Source organism: Silurus meridionalis, chromosome 18 (assembly GCF_014805685.1).
Source record: "Silurus meridionalis isolate SWU-2019-XX chromosome 18, ASM1480568v1, whole genome shotgun sequence".
NCBI lineage: Eukaryota > Metazoa > Chordata > Actinopteri > Siluriformes > Siluridae > Silurus > Silurus meridionalis.
In genome coordinates this window covers 5,561,013-5,583,512 of record NC_060901.1, presented here as the reverse complement: position 1 = coordinate 5,583,512, position 22,500 = coordinate 5,561,013, and the positions used below count along the sequence as shown (strand labels likewise).

At 41.2% G+C, this 22,500-nt stretch overlaps 1 protein-coding gene across 11 annotated transcripts in view; it reads right to left on the bottom strand.

Annotated features, from left to right (window-relative positions):
- Positions 1-22,500, bottom strand: part of sox5 (SRY-box transcription factor 5) — a 236,306-nt gene that overhangs the window by 8,347 nt on the left and 205,459 nt on the right. For 10 of the 11 annotated variants that reach the window (XM_046872985.1, XM_046872987.1, XM_046872986.1 and 7 more), the window contains 3 exons: positions 15,650-15,796; positions 4,842-5,013; positions 822-994 (listed from right to left, as the gene is read on the bottom strand). In XM_046872985.1, coding sequence (XP_046728941.1) covers positions 822-994; positions 4,842-5,013; positions 15,650-15,796 — 492 coding nt within the window. The remainder of the gene's footprint in view (positions 1-821; positions 995-4,841; positions 5,014-15,649; positions 15,797-22,500) is intronic. The other variant, XM_046872982.1, reaches the window with a different exon arrangement.

Sequence of the window (22,500 nt, the reverse complement as noted above, 5' to 3'; positions counted from 1 at the left end):
TGTCTCTCTGTTATTCTATTTGTCTGTCTGTCTGTCTGTCTGTCTGTCTGTGTATTGGAAAGTGACAGATCAGTATTTAAGATGTTGGACTTCAGATAGGATGGTTGTGAGTTCAAATCCCATCCACACCAGGCTGCCAATGCTGGGCCCCTGAGCAAGGCCCTTATTCCTCACATGCTGAGTACAATTAATATAAGTCTAAGTCACTCTGAACAAGACACAAACGTCCATCCATCCATCCATCCATCCATCCATCCATCCATCCATCCATCCATCCATCCATCCCACTACTAATACTAATTTATTCATCAACATATTTATGTATACCTGATTGCTTCCTAAACTAATACTTAATTGATTTGAATGTATTTCTTTTCTACTTTTCTGAGGTGTGTCTCTCCGACCCCCGTGTTATTCAGCACTTCATCTTAAAGCACAGGATTGAGGAAGTACAGTGAGAGTAGGAGGGGCGCTGTGCAGTTACGAGACTGAGGAATGTAAATCTGGGTGTTTACGAGGTTAATAAAACTTAGTAAAGTGCTGTTTATTTAAAACAACAGGCTTTCAGTGTACATTTAAACATGGTGGAGCAGGTGTGGGTTGTGTAGGGGGAAAAGGTTCGGAAATAAAAAGCTCTAATGGGCTTTGGTAAAGAAATATAAGCGTACACATTTGCCTAATGCGCCTGTAATTTGAATATGTAGATAATTATCATAGAATGAGGCTGTGCTGTGATTATAACAGAGTCCAAGCGTGTTTTTCTTTTTTTTTTAAAAGAGGGGGTTGAGTAAGAGATGTACTAAAGAGATTGAAAGCTCAACCTTCTCTAAGCGTCCGTTGTTGAGGGTGAGGCTGTTCACTGCTGCCACTTTGGCATCGAGAACCTGCTGCTCTCTCTTCAGCTGCTCCTTCATCTGCCGCGCCTCCTGGAAGGCCTTGCTCACGGCTTCGTGGTCATTCAGGTAACCTCCAGAGGTGATAGACGACAGCAGGTCTGCAAGAAGAAGAATTAAAAGAGAGGTGTGTGAGGAAAGGCTTCTGGACTATATGCTGTACTTAGAGATCCTCAAACCTGCTCTTGTTCATTCAGCTTAAAATAAAAAAAAAATGAATCCAGGTAAAGTTAGGCGTATTCAGGATCGGATTACGCACATACTTAAGTCTTCTTAATTCTTCTGCATTTATTGACCTGCATGCAGTTTTCGATTTTTCCTCAGTAATGTAGGAGACACATCACTAGATTCAAACACAAGTAATGTAAGAATGTAATGAAGAAAGACAATGCCTCTATAAATGATTACCACAAATTCAATACGCTCAATTTATAACACAGGTCCAATACATGGTGAGCATGTATGCGTGTGTATGTGTGTGTGCATGCGTGTGTCTGTGTGTGTGTGTGTGTGTGCGTGTGTGTGTGCACACTCGTTTGGGTCTTTTAACTTTAATAGAGACACCAGGTGAGGCCATGCAGCACTAATGCACCGTCAAGCCTCTGGGCCGTGGACATTAGCATAGTGCATGCTGTGGGGCCAGAATGCATCAACACACACACACACACACACACACACACACACACACACACACACACACACACACACACAAAAACGACTGTGACCACTTGACTGCCGGCAAAAATGGAAAGAAGGCTGGTGTGGTGCGATGAAGTGGGGTTACTGTTACTACCATGAACTGATGTTAAATTGAATACATTGGTACAGGGCCGTCACTAGTGGGGTGAAAAGTGTTATATAACTTTAGGGGCCCCACTGCCAATGGGACCCCACAAAATCGGAAGTGTGTTTAGTTCCAAATTGAATATACAAAAATAACCTACAATAAATCGAATGAATGCACACTTTTTAATTATAGTGATTAAATTGAGTATATATCCATGTCGCTAGATTGTCATTAAAAACTTTGCCCATGACAGGAAGTCATCGAGTTTTCTCACATGCGCGAGTTTCGGGTACGGATTCGAGTAGCGCAGTGTCGCTGTCTAGCGAAAAGGATATATACTCAATTTAATCAATTATACTAAAAAAGTCTAAAAAAAGTTTTATGTTTTGCATTTCTTCCCCCTAACTGTACCGAACAGAACCAAACCGTGACTTGAAATCAGAGGTACAATATCTGTTTTGTTATTTTCTAGATAGTACAATATATAATATTGGCAGAGGTCTAGTGGGGCCCCACATTTATATTTCTTACAGGGGTCCCTGATTATTCTAGTTACAGCCCTGCGTTTGTGGTTGAATTGAATTTTGTAGAATAAATCTCTGTGTGCGATTGAGAGCAGCAGAATTCTTGATGTAACAAATCATCAGACCTGAAAATGAAGCCTTATAATGATCCGTTCAGTCAGTTTTGTACTGCAAACATGAACGACAGCTTTAACTTGGCCTTGCTGGTGAGTGACCCCGCTAAAAGGTGACAATCAATCAATATAGGCCGTTGTTTACCTCTGCATCGTGCATTAAAGTTTAGTCCTTTACATACAAACCTAATGAAAGCATCTTCCAAAAATATGATCCATGCTTAATAACGACGCTGAACATCTGCCCTTAGATGTCTGTCATTCATTTTTTTTAAAGAAAAAATGAATCCTGCTAATTTGTCAATACAGGAACATCTGTCTCCATGGACACTGAAGCTTCTCGCTGTCTTTTTTCGCAGATAAAAGCATTACTTCCTGCAGTTTAATAATCCAAGCATGTGTCTTTACGTATATCAGACTTTACTTTCCATCTTTCCCGGGGATCTAATAAAAACCCGTGTGGGATTAGCGACTGTTTATCTGCTGTAATCTGGTCACTAATGCTGTGTGGGATTAAGCACTTCCATGTGAGAACGAAAAGATGAGTCCGGTGTTAAAGTAACCCATGGAATGGACAGAGCGCAGAAAAAATATGAATAATCCAGAGAGGGATGCTGAAAAAGATCAAAAGCGACCCATATAACCGAGAGATAGAAAAGCAACCTGATCCCAAATTCTATTCCCAAGATTCACGGGTTGAACTACATGGGCTCAGAATGTCAACCAAATCGGATGTAGGGCATTTCCTGTACAGTCCACTACACAGCAAGAACGGGGGCAAGAACCTCATTTCCACCCAAAGGGTAAAAATAGTTACGCTGACAGCGTACATACGATTTAGTAATGTAGCAGCAGCTGAACTATAAAAAAAGACATTTAAAATAACATAATTATAATAACAATAGCTAATTTAGCTTAGCATCTTATAGTGTAGCTAGTCTGAGGCTAGTTTGGTTTCAGCTACTTCCTGTACAGTTTTCTTCCTTTGCTTAGTAAATTGTTTTGTAGGTAGCTGACTAGCTATTTCAACCCACAGGCTTGTTTGGTTTTAGATAGCAAACTATCTTTTGCACAGTTAGTGACTTTTGTTGAATAGTTTCTAGTGTTGCTAGTTATTTTTATCCAAATTCTAGTTAAGTTGTAGATCGCAATATGGTTTTTGTGTCATTAGTCACTTTTGCTTAGTATTTTGTATTTGAGCATTTTTAGCTATTTCAACTGAAAGGCTAATTTTATTGTAGATCATTAAATAGCTTTCCTATCTGACTATTAGCCACTGTAGCTTAGCCACTTTTTGCCTAGTGTAGTTAGCGTTCTTTTTTTTATTCAAAACGCAATTTGGGTTGTAGATCGCAAAGTATCTTTTGCGCCTTAGCCACTTTTGCTCAATATTTCTAACGCAGCTAGCTATTTTTATTTAAAGGCTATTTAGGTTGTAGATCAGAAAGTAGCTTTCCTAAAGAAACGGTGGCCTCAGAATGATGAAAATGGACAAGAGAGGAAAAGCAAAGGTGCTGTGTTTTCCCTGATGGCACTGACATGGAAGGGATGAAAGGCAATAGAGGTTGGCATAAAGGGCCGGAAACGCTGGGAAACAGTCCCAGGACAGCTGTCGCTCTGCTGGGTCACCGAGAGGAACCAGGAAGGTGAAAGCTATGATTAGGACGAGCAGAGAAGACTGAAAGCAGGATAATTTTTCTGGTTGTATCCACCATGACATTTTTGTTTTTAATGCTATACTGCAGGGATGAGGATCTGAGTCATCATCCTGACCCTTCCAGATGGAAAAGATCGTAGCGCAGAAGGTCTGGCCTAATTGTGAGCTAAGCCACCAGCTTGAATCAACATGTTTTTCATTTACGGGATTCCTGTAGTGGAAAAAAATAAAACTTTACTCTTTAATTCATTTTTTTTCGGGGACAAAAAACATCTGGGCCACTAATCTGCTATTAAATCCTGGGATTTGTTGAAATAACACAGAGATTACCAGGGAAAGGACTCTGAAAATAGTGGTGGAGAGGGGTGTCTACGGAGGGCGGTGAGATATTGTGTTATTGTGGCATTAATGCAGGTTGTTTGTGCTACGCGTGGTAACGTGTGGAGTTGTATAAGAGGCTTGTCTAATCTAATTGCGTGTACAGGATGTCACAAGCACGTTGTGTCTCTATTGAGCTTCTAGAAATACAACCTCTCTCTCTCTCCCTCTCTCTTTCTCCCTCTCTCTCTTCTGTGCTAACTCTCCTGCTACTTAACAAGCTTTCTTTTCTTTCTTTACACTTAAACTCTAATAAATGCTTGACAATACGCCCGGCGGCAAAATTAAACCCCGCAGACCTAAAAATGTAACATCAATTAACATGCTAACGCGAATGCTGATAAAGAAAAATGTGCAAATGAAGGAACTGGCTTATGTGACAATGCCTGAATTAATCGGGTGGCATGTGTAGGTGGAAAGCAGGTTTATATACGACAGCAGGAACACAAAGTGATATTAAGCAGAAATATAAAAAAATGCTGCCAGTACCTATGGAGCTGACTCGGGCCGGAGGTCCTCCGATGCTTGAGGGGGCGCTGTGCTTCAAGGATCCGGGACCCAGCTTCATGGCAGGGACCTGTGGGGAAGCGGGGGAGGTGGGTGACTTGCTCTCGGATGTCTTAGGCTTGGATGACAGATTCAGGGGCTGAGCGCCCTCGTCCTGCAAAGGCAAAACAGCAATAACACGTTTGGCCTGGCGTGATCTTTTTTTTTTTTTTTACTTCCACTTCTCCTCGGAAACAAAGGAGGTGCCAAATAAAATTGCCGGGCAAACCAAAGCAACCAAGCGCAGGCCAAAGCAGGATACGATAATCATGAAGCAAGGATTAAACCGGATCAATTTCGAATGCTGGATTTATACACACCAAAGTTTCCCATGCAATTTGAAGCAATTGTGACACGGGCATTATCATGCAAGAGCACCTGTGTCAAGGAGCATGCTTATACAGAACCATGCACACACAATTGAGCAATCCTGGCACTACAGGGCCTCCAGAAGGAGAACGCTTCGTGTTACAATGCTAAAAGATCAGCTATGTGGCACCTTACTAATTTGCGACTTGAGGACCAGAACCTGGAGTAACTTATCAATGGTCTATCTTAACCTTCAGAAACATAGATTTCTCTTTCCCATAAAAAACAAGAATTAACAACCTTCCTAGGAACCCGTTATCTACAAATGTGTAGTAGATGTCGACCGATTGAGATTACAACAGTGGCCTCTAAAGGCAAATGGTGTTTGTTTTTACATGTGAGACTGCGTGCTGCACGGAGGGCGCTATATTTATTATTTATAACATCATTATATTTATTCATTAATATATCCATATTAATTTCATTCACGTTTTTTTTTTTTTTTTTGTAATAAAGTTCAGTACTATTTTACATAGAGTGTAATGTTTTCTTTATTTATCAATCCAGTATCCATTTAAAAATCTATCGGTTGATAAATTGGTTATCGGAAAGTACGATCCAAACTAGTTATCAGCATAAGTAAAATCCACTATCCGTCGACCTCTCGTTGACGCACAGGCAAAAAAACCCAGAATCAGCGCAGATGGTCAAACGATGTGTTAATTCTTCCTACTTCAACTCCAAAACAGACCCTTGAGACCATATCGAGACCTCATTCAATGGGAAGGGGGCATCCTGGGGCCTTGGAAGAGTTCTGGCAGATTTGGGGACTCTTGAAGAAGTGGAAGCGCAGTGGTTAAGGCTTTGGGTTACTAATCGAAATGTTATGCTTCAAGCCCAAGTATCGCCAAGCTGCCACCTTTGGGGCCCCTGAGCAAGACTGTTAACCCTCAGAGCTGTATCAAGGCTGACCCCAGCATCCAAACCTCAATGGACCTTAATCTATGCCTAGATATTAACTATTGGCCCATGTTCCTCAGAATCCTCTTAAAAATCTTTGTTAAACATGAAACCATTCTTAAATAAGAAAAAAATCCTCAAATCCAAAACTCAGCAGGTGACTTTATATTATGCCAGTTGTGAGAAAGTCTTGCCATGTGGACATCCATCCATGTGTGGGTCTCTGATTATGTTAATCATTGCCCCACTGCTGCCCTAATCACATCACCAGAAACACAGAGTGGGCCAATTCGATCAGGCAACACCAGATGCATCGGCGTCACCACCCTGCTCGATCAAGACAACACGATTATAATGAAGACTTGGCCATGTTACCAGGAGGAGCATGCCTCTTTTGAAATGCTTTGTGTGCTCAGGGACTCCACAGCGAAAGATTCTCAGAGAAATCATGGAAAGTGGGGCGAGAAGAACACCTGTGGGGATTGAATGGACTTACGTTGGTAGGGAATCAAAGCTGTCAATCATTGTTAGGCTGACATGGCAGCTTCGAGTCAACAGTACAGAGTAATCTCAGCTGCACATGCATTAACCCGAAGTATGCAACATCTGCTCGAACACCTGGCTTCGGCTCTGGATCTATTTCCAGCGATTCCAACAATTTCTGTCCATAATGGAAATTGCACTAATTTAGTTGCGATAACAAAATGTCCAAATATGGACTACTGTAACCACTGCAGAGGCAGTTTGGAGCTAAACAGCACAACCTATTACTTCAAATACACTGATGAGCCAAAACAAAACCACTTTCAGGTGACATTAATAGCATGAATTATCTCAATACAATGCCACCTATCACATGGCTTGAATTTATTATTATATACCGTATTTTTCGGACTATAAGCCGCTACTTTTTTCCCACGTTTTGAACCCCGCGGCTTAAACAACGAAGCGACTAATTTATGAATTTTTCCTGGGTTTTTCCCGGTTTCACAAACTTCAAGCCACAAAACTGAACCCCATAACATTAGACCAATGACATTTCCGAACGAAAAAAAAAAAAAAACACCTCACCTGTGTTCTGAGCTGCACGGCATCGGGAGAAAAAAAAGTTGTTTTTTTTTAACGCACGACGATGCCAAAAGAAAAACTCCCAAGAGAAATAGTTGTGAAAGGAAGGAGGAAGACAGTGAACAATTACTCTCTTGGTCGGCTACTGTTTAGATACAAGCCGTTGTAACGCGTTGAGTCTGGGTCATGGGAGAGCTCGCTCACGTGGAGTGAAGTTACAGAGTCGCTTTTTCATCTTTTTCTTAATAGAATTCATTCTCATTAGAGAACCTTGAGGATCTTCTGTTCGAACAACAAGGACTTACTCACACCGAATACTGAATTCTGGCCCTTTTTTTTTTTTCAATTGGACTTGTCACTAAATCAATGAAGAAATATTTATTACAGATAATGCCTTGTTCTTTCGAACCCCTTTTTTCCCCCCTCCCTTGCTTTCTTGGATTGTTCTTCCGCAAGGCAAATCCTCGGGCGGGACGTAAGCCAATGCGGCTAAGCTGCTGAGAGGTGAATTGGGAGAGACTGGCTAAGCTGTGTGTGCTTGGCTATGCCCAGGCTTGGTTAGTGCCACACACAATCCTTGACATGGCTCTACTGTTATGGAGATCAAGCAATGGATTAGATCGGAAATTGCTCGCTAAAGCCATAATTACTTGCTTAGTGTTAATTGCAGTAAAACACGTCATTAGCCGCGATGTCTAAATGTGAGCAACCGCTGGTTCGAAACAGCTCACGTTATTAGCTAAAGTGATGTAATAGTGATGCAAACAAATCTGAATAAATTATTCGAGATGAACAGATGATGCGTTGAAGATGGATACAAATAGAGCACAATGTTCTGGTGTTTCTGCAGGGATTCATAGTTATATTTCCAGTTGAGGCCATATTTTTAGATTCAAATACCAGTAGCTATTTTCAGTGGTGGACAATAAGGAAGTAAATGGAAGTCGTTACTGTACTTAAGTAGCTTTTTCATGTTTCTGTTCTTTACTGAACTATTTGCATTTGGGTAAACTTTTACTTTCATTTCATTACATGTGAAAGTTAAATATGACTTTCTACTCAACTACATTTTGCAACATTAATTGTTCATTTTTATTAATGAGGATTAAAACATAACTGGTCAAACCACCAATCAGGGTCGAGCGCACGCTCTGCTTTCAACTCGTTTTGATGGTCGCTTGGTGGTATCTACTTGTCACCAACATGCAGTTCAGCATCAGTTCAACAGCAAGCAGAACATTTAGAGAGGAATAAATGATGAAGAAACTCCAGACTCGAACTCACCTCAACACACATGGCCTTATTTAAAGTGGTTGAAAAGAAGGTTTTGGGCTCATGATCATTTATTAGATATCAATCAGTGTTTGACTCATTAATATCATTCTATTAATAGATCGGTGTGCTGAGAGTCACATTCGAGTCTTTTCACATCAAACCGAATTGATTAAGTAAAGAGTCTTGTGACAGTGATAAAGAGAAAAATCATAGTATTTTGGATACTTAAGTAAATTTAAAGGCAAATATTTTTGTACTTTCAATCAAGTGAATGTTTAATGGAAGAATTTTTACTTTAACTGGGGTCACATTTTACCTTCTGTAGCTCTACTTTAACTCAAGTAGGTTTGTGTATTTCGTCCACCACTGGTTATTTTCAGATTCAGATTCTTCAATACCACTGATCGTGTTAACTCTACTACAACAGCACTGCCAGGCAAACGCCTGGTAGTACAATGATATGCAGCATACTGGTGTCTTATTTTCTTACTTGCCAGAGTGCTGACATATGTAAGTGACATCATTTGCCCTGCTTCTTATCACCTTGCCTGACGTTTCAATTACCGAGACAAGTGTGTCCGCCTGGCTATTTGTCCTAATCGTGTCTATCCACACACACACACACACACACACACACACACACACACACACAGCCTTGCGCACATGCACACACAGCAACACTTGCCTCATCTGGTTCTTCCTTGTAGCTGCCAAACAGTTCCGTGGTCAGCTTGCAGTTTTAGCAGAACAGATTTACACCCACAGACTGTCCATGAACCTATACATCGTATAGCCTAGACGCCTACGAGAGCCTGTAGCAAAGTCTGGGAACACGCGAGCGCGATAATTACACACTCCATTGTCGTAAACCTGGAATTTTTTTCGCAGCTCCTCGAAAAGAACTTTCTATAGGAATTGTTGCGGATTTGCTAGCGTATTCGCGTTTATCCCATTTTCTCTCTGTTTCATCATTGCCAGTTTCTGCCTGCTATCAATCACACTGCTAAATAGTGAGCAATCAGTAGCCAATACTTCATCACAGAATTTCTTCCTAATGAGTCATTTTAAAAGGGGTAATATAAAGATCGAGTTTCTCAGTGAGAAACTCATGTGTGTACACAGGACGATGTCTTTTGGCACATTGACTTATGAAGGTCGGTGCTCCCTGTGACTGTGTGCCTTGTGCTGCGATCTGTTGGACTGATACAAAACTAGTCTCGAACCTTTTTGATACAACTTCGTACATAATTTAGCAATACAGAGCAATTTACATTACCGTAATGAATAAACTTTGAAGTATACTGTATATGTATGTGGCAACAGGCGTGTGGATGAGAGTGGGGGGGCGGAGCAAACGTGTTGTTTGCCCGCCTCGCTGCTACATTAGCCTGCCATACAAAACTTAAAATTCTTAAGCCATGTGGATTATGCGGGTTTTTTCAGATTGTTCTGGATTTTCTTTAGCCCACATAGCTCAACTACAGATAAGGTCAAATATACACATTTGTGCAATTCCAGAATATATGGCACCCTTGAAAGTATCATTTTCTCTCTGCCGATAATGAAACAAATATATATTATGAGAATGTTCATGGCAGAAGGTCCAGGATAAGCACCTCCAATGTTGTTATACCTTATAGGAAAAGGTTCTTGCTGGTATTTCCTCTCCAAAACGTTTTAAGGTTCCAGTATTTTCCAGCAAACGATTCTTGTATCTTTCTTTAACATATTTCAAAATTTCCTTTCAGGGTGCCAATAATTATGAGTAGCCAATTCTGAGGTGTGTGGGTGTGTGTGTATGAGTGTGTTTGTGTCCTCCTGAGCTGTGGACCAACCCCTCAAGGTAAATCACTTAAGCTGTGTGTGCCTCGGTCCAAACAGCTGTCTGACACACTGAACACCACTCCAAATGACCGGGAAAAGAGAGAAAAAAAGAGGACGGGAAAGCAAAAAGGATGGAGAGAGTGTAAAGAAATGACAGCAAGAGAGAAGGAGAGTGGGCACACTGACTTTCAGGGACAGAGGAGTGCTTAAATATACATGCTGCCCTCTGGCTCCCTGAGTGGAACCAGAGATTTTAGAATCCTAAAGGGACTGAGGTTGAAAGAAAGAAAGACTGAAAGAAAGGATAGGAATAAGGGAAGAAAATGAAGGGGGAAAATAGAGAGATATAACCTAATCCAAAATGACTGAAATCATTCCAGTTGCTGTCGCTGTACAGAAACGAAATTACCAAGTGCAAAACACATGCAAGGAAACTAAAAACATGGCTACTATGCTAAATTAATTTTAGCTACATGGTCGCACTTCTTATCTTTATATCATAGTAGAAATTAAACGATTCTTCTATGAATAGTCTATATGCGCATACATGCAACCTGTTAGCCTTCGCCACAGCTTTTGGGACTCTGAAATGCTGAAATGCCCTACTCAACTTTAAATGTTAACAGTTCCTGACAAAAATACATACCTACATACACAATTTAGATATCTTCGGAAAGAAGACACTTTGACCTTCACTGAAAATTATTTAAAGTTGCTACTGCTCTAAAAAAGATAAGTTATAGATGATGAAGTACCTCGAATATAAATTTCCTGCATTTAACTTTTTTTTTTCTTCATATATAAATACATGAAATCAGTCCTGAAGCAATCCGGAAAAGTACTGCGTTGAAAGCCACATGTCTCATGAGTTTATATTTCAAATTTTACGAAGATTTTCATGACAAATGAGATTTATCTGAGACTATGTCTGATCATTTTCTCCCTCCCCCTGTTTGAGAGCCACTTGCTAAACTCAGGCGGCCATTCATACTCTATTCATACAGTCTGCATAGAAATGAATGGCTGACCGTTAAAGGCTTTTGTTATACATGTTTGGCTATTGATATTGATTTGGCATTCATATTGATGGCAAGGTAAGCAGACATGCTATTGTTTTACAGTCATGGCCATTCGTATTGATGTGCGGCTATTCCAAACCCAACGATACACACACACACACACACACACACACACACACACACACTCACACACACACACTTCACGCATGTCTCTTATAAAAATATAACCGTATTAAACTGTAAAGGGAGATATATTGTAACTCACAGATAAAAATTAGGCTCAGATTTTCCATCCCCATGCAGATTTCCAAGTCTCTGTTTTTACTCCTCCCCCAAGAATATTTTCCTCGTCGCTGCTTTGTGCAAATCTCCGATAAAACAACTTATTGACTGTCCATTTTCTTCGTTTTCCTTTCTCTTTTGTAAACAAAACCCAGTTAGAACGAGCTGAAAACAGCTGTTTGTGCAAAACCAAAAGCTGCATCTACTTCCTGGTGTGTCACAGTGCACATGCTCCTCTCTTTGACCACTAAGAGTTTCTAAAGCATGATAAAACTAAGAACTCCCCCACATGGGGAATAAAATCCTCCTATATATCGTTAGAATCCTGCACCTAATTTTCCATCAATCATTTAGTTTCCATAATGCTACTGGCTGGAAAGAAAAGGTTTGAAATGATAGGTGGTGATAAAAAAAAAAGTCACGGCACCTGCCTATAGAATGTAAACTGAAGCCCGAGATACCGCCTCTTTTACTGTTATGAATTTTTTTTAGTGGGTGGTCTCATTCGTATTGTAACACTATATTCTACCGGCCATAAAACTTTCTTTCGGCTTCTCCCATTAGGGGTCGCCACAGCGGATCATCCGCATGTTTGATTTGGCACATGTTTTTACACTGGATGCCCTTCCTAACTCAACCCTCCTCATTTATCCGGGCTTGGGACCGGCACTAAGAGTGGCTGAGGTTGGTTCCCTGACCGGGGATCGAACCCAGGCCGCAGCGGTGGGAGCGCCGCATCCTAACCACTAGACCACCAGCCATATTGTTTTTTTTTTACCAACAAGATGGCTTTTTTATGTGAAAGTTATTCCAAAACATATACAAACAATACATTAATAGAAGTACTGTGATGTTAACAAAAGTGACTCGTTATTACAATAATTGTGTAAGTAGTGCATTTTTCTATGCTATGTTTGTGCGTACTGCAAATACATTCGTTATACGTTTTCCATAGAAAAACAGTGATCTAAATTCTCTGCTTGAGGCTTAGACCTTTAGAATGATTTATAGTTAGTCATGGTTACTCTTGTCACTTTTTATTTAATTTATTGTTAAACATTAACACCTCCAAACAATCGGTTGCGCTGGCACGGCGCTGAAGGCTAGGGGGTTAAATCAGAGTCTATGCGACTCAAATATTTGCATACAAATAGTACAGGGGCAACAATCAATTTCTGTTTCTAGATAACAGTTGGACCTCCTGTATTTGGAAGAGGCACTAAACATGATCAAAGCCGTCGTTTGCGGTTGTCATCAGCTGCAGCAGCACTTCAGCTACCCCAGTCCTCGTCCCTCACCATCTCCAGCCACTCCATATAAATGCTAATAGAGAACGAAGAGCACCCATGAGTCCAAGTAGCAGCTGTATGCATTACCCAGAAACGCCTCGCATGATGATTGGCAGGGGGCCGCAGCCAATCGATGGCCGCTATACTATCGGGGGGTCAGGGGCCAGATGCCTGAGCGGCCTCTGGAAATAATACGGCATCTGCAACTCATCAGGGAGAGAGGGGAGAAGATGAGGGTAAATTTATGGTTCCGGAAAGAGAGAGAACAGGAAGAGAGCTACCTAGGTAGTCGACAGGAGTTATCCACTTCTGAAAGACTGTTCTATTTGGAAGGGTGGGCTGGGGGGATATTTCACCAAATAGTCAGCGCATTTTAAAAATAAAGCATTCTCACTTGTTAGTTTGTTTAGAGAAGCTTTACCAAATCTGTATTGGTAATAATTTTGAATCCAGCAACAGTTTTAATGAAGCAAAGTACGAAATAAGAGTCGTCACTGATCTATAGAGGCATGGCAGCTTTGTACGAAGATGTTTTGACAAAAACTGCCACTTCTGGATGGAAGACCAACCCATTTAGAAGGGTGTGGATAGCGTTTACATTTAGTATATGCCCTGGTCCAGAAAGACTTGGTGAAACTGGGATCTGAACTCAAAATCTTTGGTACCAAGTCCAATACCTTAACCACTAAGCTACCACCTCCTCCCATGGTAGCAGTTAGTTAGCTCATGACACCAGTTCAAACTGACATGGTGGGCAATACAGTTGCTCCAATTTAGGAGCAGAAGATTAGTTAAATAGCTAGTCCCCATATTTGGTGAAGGAATTGTCCATGTTGAGAATAAGGACCATCTCTTTCAGGAAGGGAGGCCGCCATCTTTTTATTGACACTTCTCAAGTGTCAATCTCATTGCTGTAATTCTCTCCAGAGGAGGCTTCAGCAAATCATATGAAACAAAGTAAAGTATTAATGCCTTCTTCTTTGGCATTTGTATTAGGAATTGGCAAATAAACACCATTTGGAATGGGGTCCCCAAACATATTTGAAAGCAGTTGGCAAGCTTAAAACCATCAAGGTGTATCAATGAATAGATAGTGTAAAAGTTGTACAGGTAGAGTCAGAGCAAATTTGCATCGTTCAGACAAACAGGCTTAAGTCTGAAGGCAAGGTTAAGAAAGGCCTCAAGTGGCATGCTCTTTAGACCAATCACAGGCACACTTGTGAACGATATGGTGAGGGGGAGCCTTCAAATGATGTCTGCTTGCTCCAGAAATTATGCCATATTGTTTGTGAAAGCCAGAACTCCATCTCCGCATGAAGTATGCTGAGGGCTGGAGGAGCCATGTGGCTCAGAGCCAGACCTTGCCCTCTCTCTGTTCAAACAGACCCCATTCTCTGTCCAGTTCTGATCTGGGTCTTGACAGAGGCTTGGTAGTGAGAGTGCTAAACACATGTTTATTCAGCAGCGGGTTGCCCCGTGGGTTGTGCCAGTGTGCACCGGGCAGGATGGAAAAGGCTTCATTGGGGGCGACCTAGCTCTGAGGCTGACCACTAGACCAGCAGGAGGGAAGAACAGCTTTGCTGGAGCCTGTTATCTCTGCATCGCCTGGTATTCATGGAGTTTCACTTTATGCTCCATTAGACCCGACCTCATTCTTTGTTACACACACACACACACACATGTACTGTTCCCAGGTGAAGTCACAAACATCAAATTGCCCCAAAATGCCTGAAATGGATAACACTCCTGCCAAAGAATAGCAGTTATTGTTTTTTCTTTTTTAATTTATAAAAAAAAAGTTTAAATCATACTTAAATTCATCAGAGGTTCTGGGACATTTATAATCAATAAAATCAATAATTTGTAATTTTATCAACATCTGTTATGTTCTCACTTGCAAAGACAAAAGAAGCAACTTGCCCGGATACAGAGACGACAAAACAGAAACTCATCTGTCCTGACTTACTTAGCTGCACCAGACACATACTGACACTGGAGACTCCTTTAATTAATGGCAAATAAACCTCACCTCACAGTATACACCAATCAGGCATAACATTCTGATGGGCATGGGCACCTGACTGGTTTGTAGCTACTCAGCCCCATACACAACAAACTGTGATGTGCTGTGACACCACTCTGACACCTTTCTTTCAGAACCAACATTAACTTCTTCAGCAATTTGAGTTGCAGTAGCTCGTCTGTTGGAATCTGACCACACGGGTCTGCCGCAATGAGGATCAATGAGCCTGTCACCGGTTCACCACTGTTCCTTCCTTGGGCCACTTTTGATAGATACTGAGCACTGCAGACCGGGAAACAATCCGCAAGAGCTGCAGTTTTGTAGATGCTCTGACCCAGTCGTCTAGCCATCACAATTTGGCTTGGGTCAAACTCAAACTCACTTAAACTTACGCTTGCCCATTTTTCCTGCTTCTAACACATCACATTTACTTGAACTGTCAGTGGTCCTGATCAGTGTATATACTTTCCTTGTAGAACCCAGAGAGAATCGAATGACACCTAAAAAGCTGACAGAACACCAGTAGACATGCTGGATACAGGATGTTACTATTAGTCACGCAATAGAGGAGAAAGAGGAGATTTCCTTTTTTTTTTTTTTTTTTGCCAGGACACAAACACATTTCCCTTTGTACACAATGCAGCAAAGCACAGAGGCATGCCGAGTAAAATATATCGGATAGAACGTGAGTCCTTGTCGTACCTTAACCTTGGGTGTTGGGCTGCTCCTGCTCTTCTCGCTATGGCCTCTAGTTGGAGAATGCGTCCCTGCCAGGTTGGTCTGGGGCACGGCGCTGTGCTTGGACCCTGGAGATACCTGCATGGCTGCCAACTGAGCTGCATACAGCTGCTGCTTGGAGACCGGGTAAAAGAGACAGGGTAGAAAGAGATGGACAATGGACACAGAGTCAAGGGTAGGTGGAGGAGAAAAAGAGATAGAGAGAAAAGCGATCCATGAATAAATGAATATGCCAAACTCTCACATCATCACAAGTAAACAGGGCTAAAAACAGCAGCGGGGCCATTAGCTGAAAGAGGCTTGCTGCTTGTTTGTGCGCTGCTGGGAGACAGAGCTGTCACTTTTAGTCCCTCGAGGTGCCGATGCTAACAGCTATCGGCAACCTTGAAGGAGACAAGTGCTAAGACACACTGCACTGTTGACTCTAGACGGGGTTCAGGCTCGGGGACGGACAAATAAAAGAGACAAGCAACGTGAAAAAAAAAAAGTTAAGGAAAGAGGGAGAAGTTTTGACGTCTTCAGGCCAACAAACAATTGCTGTGGAGCATCATGGAAAAATAGAAAATTAAGCAAAAAGGAAGTGAAACGAAGGAAACACCAGTGGTGAAAAAAAGAAGAGCCATTTCAGCAGGAACTATTAGTGACTCGTGTCAGCTTCAGCACAAATGATGTTGTGGCAACCTTGATGTGATGTTATAGGAAATCCATGAATGACAGGATAATGTGGTGAGGCAAAGTCACTGTTACCTGCTTGAAATTCGATCCTTTTCTTTCCCCAAATGATACGTGCTAAGAAATGTTTTATTATTATCTTTGACATGTTACGATTTTTATCTATTTATAGGTACATCTAATCTACATTATTCCTTTTATTGCTTATGTTATAGCAGCTATAAACAATCATTTCCTTACCAGCCTTGTTTTATCTCTCTTTTGTCATGTTACAAAGAAACATTACAGCTTTATCTCTGATTCATTTACATTTATGCCTCCTATTTATATCTCCTAAACAGCTTCTCTGTTTTACTCATAAAATTAATACTGCAAAAAAAAAAAGTTTTTTACTAAGAATCTTTGGATGTTTAATAGGATGTCAGGAAAATGTAAAGTTACAGCTTTACACTGGAGACTCCTTTCAAAAATGTGGCTCAGATTTTTTTTTCTCTTGAATTTAATATGGAAAAAATTTGTTTCCAAGAAACTGCATCTTAAACGATGTCCGGAAAGCCTCAAGTTTACAGCTTTACAACAAGCTTTACAGCTTGACACTGGAGACTCCTTCCATATATGGGACAAATAAATATCTCCTAAATGGCTTCCCTTTTCTTTCTTTTGAAAAAAATACGGCACAAAAAAACCCCAGTTTGTTACAAAGAAACTCTACGAAACTGTTGTTGCCAAGAAACACACCAGGAAAGATGTCAGGAAAGTGTAAAGTTTATAGCTTTACAAAGGGCTAAAACTATAGACTCCTTCCAAAATGTCACGAATTAATATCTCCTGAATTGCTTCTCTTTTTTTCCTCTTGAAATTAATACGGCGAAAAAAAAAAGAAAACATTTTGTTACCAAGAAACATCCTGAGGATGTCAGGGAAACGTAAAGTTTACAAAGTGCTGAAACTAGAAACTCCTTACAAAAATGTGAAAAAACAAAAACGGAACAGAAATTGTAGGAAAAAGTTTACACAGAGCGTTTAGACTTCGAGTCACTGTGTAAGCTGTTCCTATAGCAACAATGGCGTATCAGAGCGAGGGCATTGATGTGCTTTATGTAAACCTGCGATCTGCAGCTGCGTTGCTGTCGGCGCTGCTGTTATTATAGAAAATATTGCCCAAATTGTGCAGCCATGAGAGAATCGGTGTGCACAAGAGGGAGGAGGAGGAGGAGGAGGAGGAGGAAGGGAAAAAAATGATAAACTGGCCGCATTTTTGAATTGTGTCTTTCTCTTTAAGATTTGGAAAGCGAGTGGCTGTTTGTGAGTAAAACTTCCGTCCTTCTGTTCCTCTCTGGCTGCCAGCCACCAGCAGGAAACAAAGACTGGTTTATGCAAATGGTCATGGCAATCTCTCTCTCTCTCTCTCTCTCTCTCTCTCTGTCTTGTCTTTCGTTCTTTTCTCTTTCCATCAAAACCTTCGCCAGACTTTTCTGAAAGCTGTATCATACATATACATCTCCATCTATAAAAAACTCCACTGTATTATACTGTAGACACTGTATGTATTTATGTAACACACACACACACACACACACACACACACACACACACACACACACACAGGGATTTATGTGGTCAGTAAATGCCTGTATGGAATATGTGTGTATATGTGTGTATATGTGTGTGTGTGTGTGTGTGTGTGTGTGTGTGTGTGTGTGTGTGTGTGTGTGTGTGTGAGAGCTGCACTGAGAGAATAGGCGATAAAATAAGGTCTTGTTGGTCATTTATGTTCAATTACCTCCACCGCGGCTCCTGGATGTGTGTGTACCCGAGCGTGACTCAATTCCTCTCTCAGTTGAGCTACGTGTGTGTGTGTGTGTGTGTGTGTCTTAGATACAGTCTGTGTCCAGTCCATTGAATCAGACTACTTTATTTGCTCTCAGAATTGAGTTCTATTACAGGACCGGCTTCTGTCACTCTGAGCCAACGAGTGACACATGCGCTCCCTCACACACACACACACACACACACACACACACACACACACACACACACACACACACACACGCACACACACACACACACACACACACATACACACACACACACAATTTCTGCAAGGCTGCCACTAAACATGCTCAAAGCATCGCCTCACTATCATCAGAATGACTAGACAAGAAGTGACAGCACACTGCCCCTGGGATAACCACAGGCAAACAAGCATGCACACACACACACACACACACACACACACACACACACACAGGGTTGAATGTTGGAAGTTTGTTAATAAGACAGACAAATTTAAATGTCAGCAGCTACTGTGACACACACACACACACACACACACACACACACACACACACACACACACACACACACGCACGCACAGACTCATACATATTTAATTAACCTTATTTAATGCTTTAAGTACTGTATATGTATTCACATTTGGACAAAAAATAAGAAACACACACACACACACACACACACACACACACACACACACACACACACACACACACAGAGATATTAATGGATATTAATGGATATTGGATATTGGATATTGATGGATTAAGCTTTTATACCATTATAACTGTATTCAAATGCATCTCATTAATAAAAGCCCCCTGGGGCAGGTTATATGCTGCTCCACCCCTATTAAGTGTGGGGTTGCCAGGTTGGGCTAGTTTAAATCTAATCAGTGAGTACCCCAAGCTCTGAATTTCAAGCAACCTGTTTCACAAACACAATGTTTTGTATTGAATATGCATATTCCAGCATGGCCCCAAGAGCACAGAGGGTTAAGAGCCTTGCTCAAGGGCCCGACAGTGGCAGCTCAGCCTCGTCCTCTAAGCCCGATTCCCCTGATGATGCCGTTAAAGACACCACATGCTGCCACTGCTACCCATCACTCTCCATCTACAAGTGTTTCAAAGGACCTGTAGGCGTCTATTGTTTCCCCCTGGACACTAATCCCTCGCTTTACTCTGATTAAAGAAAGCCCATTTTGTCCCCCCTGTTGTCCCAGAAAGAATGAGAGAGACAAAGAAAGTGAGAGATGGAGACACAGAAAGAGAGAAAGAACGCATGTGAGACACTAAAAGATAGAAGGAGAGACCAAAAGACAGACAAAAAGACAGAAAGCAAGAAAGTGAACGACACACTAAAACAGAGAGAGAAATATAAAAATAGAAAGAGAGAATGACAGAAAGCAAGGAATTAAATAACACACTGAAAGATAGATCGATCGATCGATAGACAGACAGACAGACAGACAGACAGACAGACAGACAGACAGATAGATAGATAGATAGATAGATAGATAGATAGATAGTCAAAAGCAAGTGATATATATATATATATATATATAGAGAGAGAGAGAGAGAGAGAGAGAGAGTGAGAAAGAGAGAGAGAGAGAGAGAGAGAGAGAGAGAGAGAGAGAGAGAGAGAGAGAGAGAGAGAGAGAGACAGAAAGACAGACAGAGAGAGAAAAAGAGGGATTCTTTCCAAAAGCCGCTCAAGCACCCCTGGCCATTGTGCCTTGTCTTATTATATCCATCTGTCTTTCCGTTTTTTTGTTTTTTTTTATGTGTGTGTGTGTGTGTGTGTGTGTGTGTGTGTGTGTGTGTGTTGTTTACAGGGCGGAGGAGTGAGGGAGGGGTGAAAAGATCCGTAAGCTCTGCTGTACTCCGATTAAAAACAGTGAACTTTGACCCGAGCCGCAGTCAACTAAAGGCGCTGCCAAGAAATCTCTCGCTCCACACGTCAATTAGGACCCCGGACGATGACAAAAAAAAAAAAAAAGAAAAAAAGAAAAGAAAAAAAAAGCCCAATAAAAATGTATTGTGAAGAGGGACTGCTGTTTTGATTCCTTATTTATTTTCAGTTTAATAAGTGACACACAAGACCTTTAATTTCAAATATTAGATACAAAAAATAAGGACGTTTTGTGTGTGTTTTACTTTGTAGTGTGTGCGGTGTGTAGACCTATTATGGTCTGGCGGAGATAGCGTGATCCCTGTTGGATCGATCCGGCAGGTTATCTGTTAGCTCTGTCACTGACCTCGGCGCACGAGGACAATGGCAGCAGATCGGAATCTCGGCCGAAGGTTTTCACTCAGGAATGCATTATGCTTATCACTGAACACACAAACACACACACTTTCATTCTCCATGTCTTTTCTCTCTCTCTCTCTCTTCTTCTCTCTCACTCTCTCTAAGGGCTTGTCAGAGAAAAAAAATGTATCTCCCCACAATAGAAGCCTCCAGTTTCCACCTGCTTTCCACTTTTTTTATTCTCCTCGCGTCTTCCTCGTTCCTCCCTGCGATCCTGCAGCAATCCGATGCAATATGGTCCAACATCTGCCTCTACATATGAGGCCTGACCCTCTCTATTGACCCCCTTTATGCACCTCCGATAGTTCCGGCTCACAACTGCTATCACATGATTTCATCTCTTATGCGACTTTGCGTCGTTCTGACGGTCATCAGACAGACAACAACAACAAAAAGAAACACGATTGCCGATATAAAAAAAAAAATATACTAACAATATTAACACTTGATAGCTTTTAGGATTCAGCGCGCTCTCCGGAATAACTTTTCCCACATCCAGATCTATGTTGGACGGTTTCTTTAAAGGGAACCATTGTTTCTTTCGCGTTATGGTTGAGGGAATAAAGGTTTATAGCTGCTATAATGGAAGCTGGATTACACAAATTGTATTTTCTTTATCATATCCCAGCGATGTTAGGAAGCTGGGGTCAGAGCACAGGGTCAGCCATGATACCATGTCCCTGGAGCACAGAGGGTTAATGGCCTTGCTTAAGGGTCCAACAGTGGCAGCTTGGTGATACCGGGGCTTGAACTACCGACCTTCAGATTAGCAACCCTGAACCTCAACCCCAGAGCCCTATAACCTAATATGTATATTTATTTATATTTTCTTACTTTGTAATTGTTTTACTTTAATCTTTACTTTCATCTTTTACTGTGTGCAACCAAACAATTTCCCTAATCGATCAATAACATATTCTGATTCTCATAGTTTATCGAATAAGTTCAATTCAATTCAATTTTATTTGTATTGCGATTTTAACAATGAACATTGTCTCAAAGCAGCTTTACACAGATAATGTGGTGATAAAGAATAAATAAGACGTTCTTTATAAGTGTAAGTTTGTCTCTGGTGAGCGAGCCGGTGGCGACTGTGGCAAGGAAAAACTCCCCGAGATGGCATAAGGAAGAAACCTTGAGAGGAACCATACTCAAGAGGAAACCCATCCTCATCTGGGTTGCACCGAATGTCCATTTATAGCAGATAAACAATGTTGCGGGGTGCAGTGATGATGATCAGAAGCAACCTGTAGTCCTGAATCGATGTAGCAGACTGTTGACATTAACTACAGTCCAAATCCATCCTCAAAGCTCCCGTTCTTACTCTGGAGTTTCAAGGAACCACCCAAGGCGAATAAGGTGTCGGAATTCCTCTCAAAAGGTTTTGAGCTGAAATCTCGGCCCCAATCTGCCACAGCTTCCTTATCTTCCTCAACTTCTTTATTTCTGTAAAAACCTGCTTTTTGTCTATTGTTAAACGTACTCTAGAAACTGAGCTGAACTAAATCGAACTGAATTCTCAGCCGAGTGAATGAAAAACGTATAAAACGTAAGTCGCTCTGGAGAAGGGTGTCTGCCGAATGCCGTAAACGTAAGTAAGAAAAACAAAAAAAAAGATGTCGTTCGATACAACATTTCTATATCCTGAATCTATAATGATAAATCTCAGATGTTGCTCAGGAGCTCCTGGTTCCATATTTCCACCTGACTGTAGGAATGACATTACTCCTAATCACACACTTCTCCAGTGTTTGTAATGTTTTCATAATGTGTGAATTTTAATCACTGTTTTGGTGCCTCCCAGATGAAGATAAGTCCGAGTCTGGTTCCTCTAAAGGTTCCTTAACTTCTATAGGGTGTTTCTGTCCTTGCCACACTCACCCCGAGTGTTTGCTCATCGGGGATAAACACACATACATTAAAATACGAGTCAATTTTGTATCATTTTCTATATTTCTTACATTTCTGTTACGCTGCTTTGAAACAATGTCAATTGAGAAAAGCGCTATAGAAATAACCTTTTATTGAATTGAATAGAA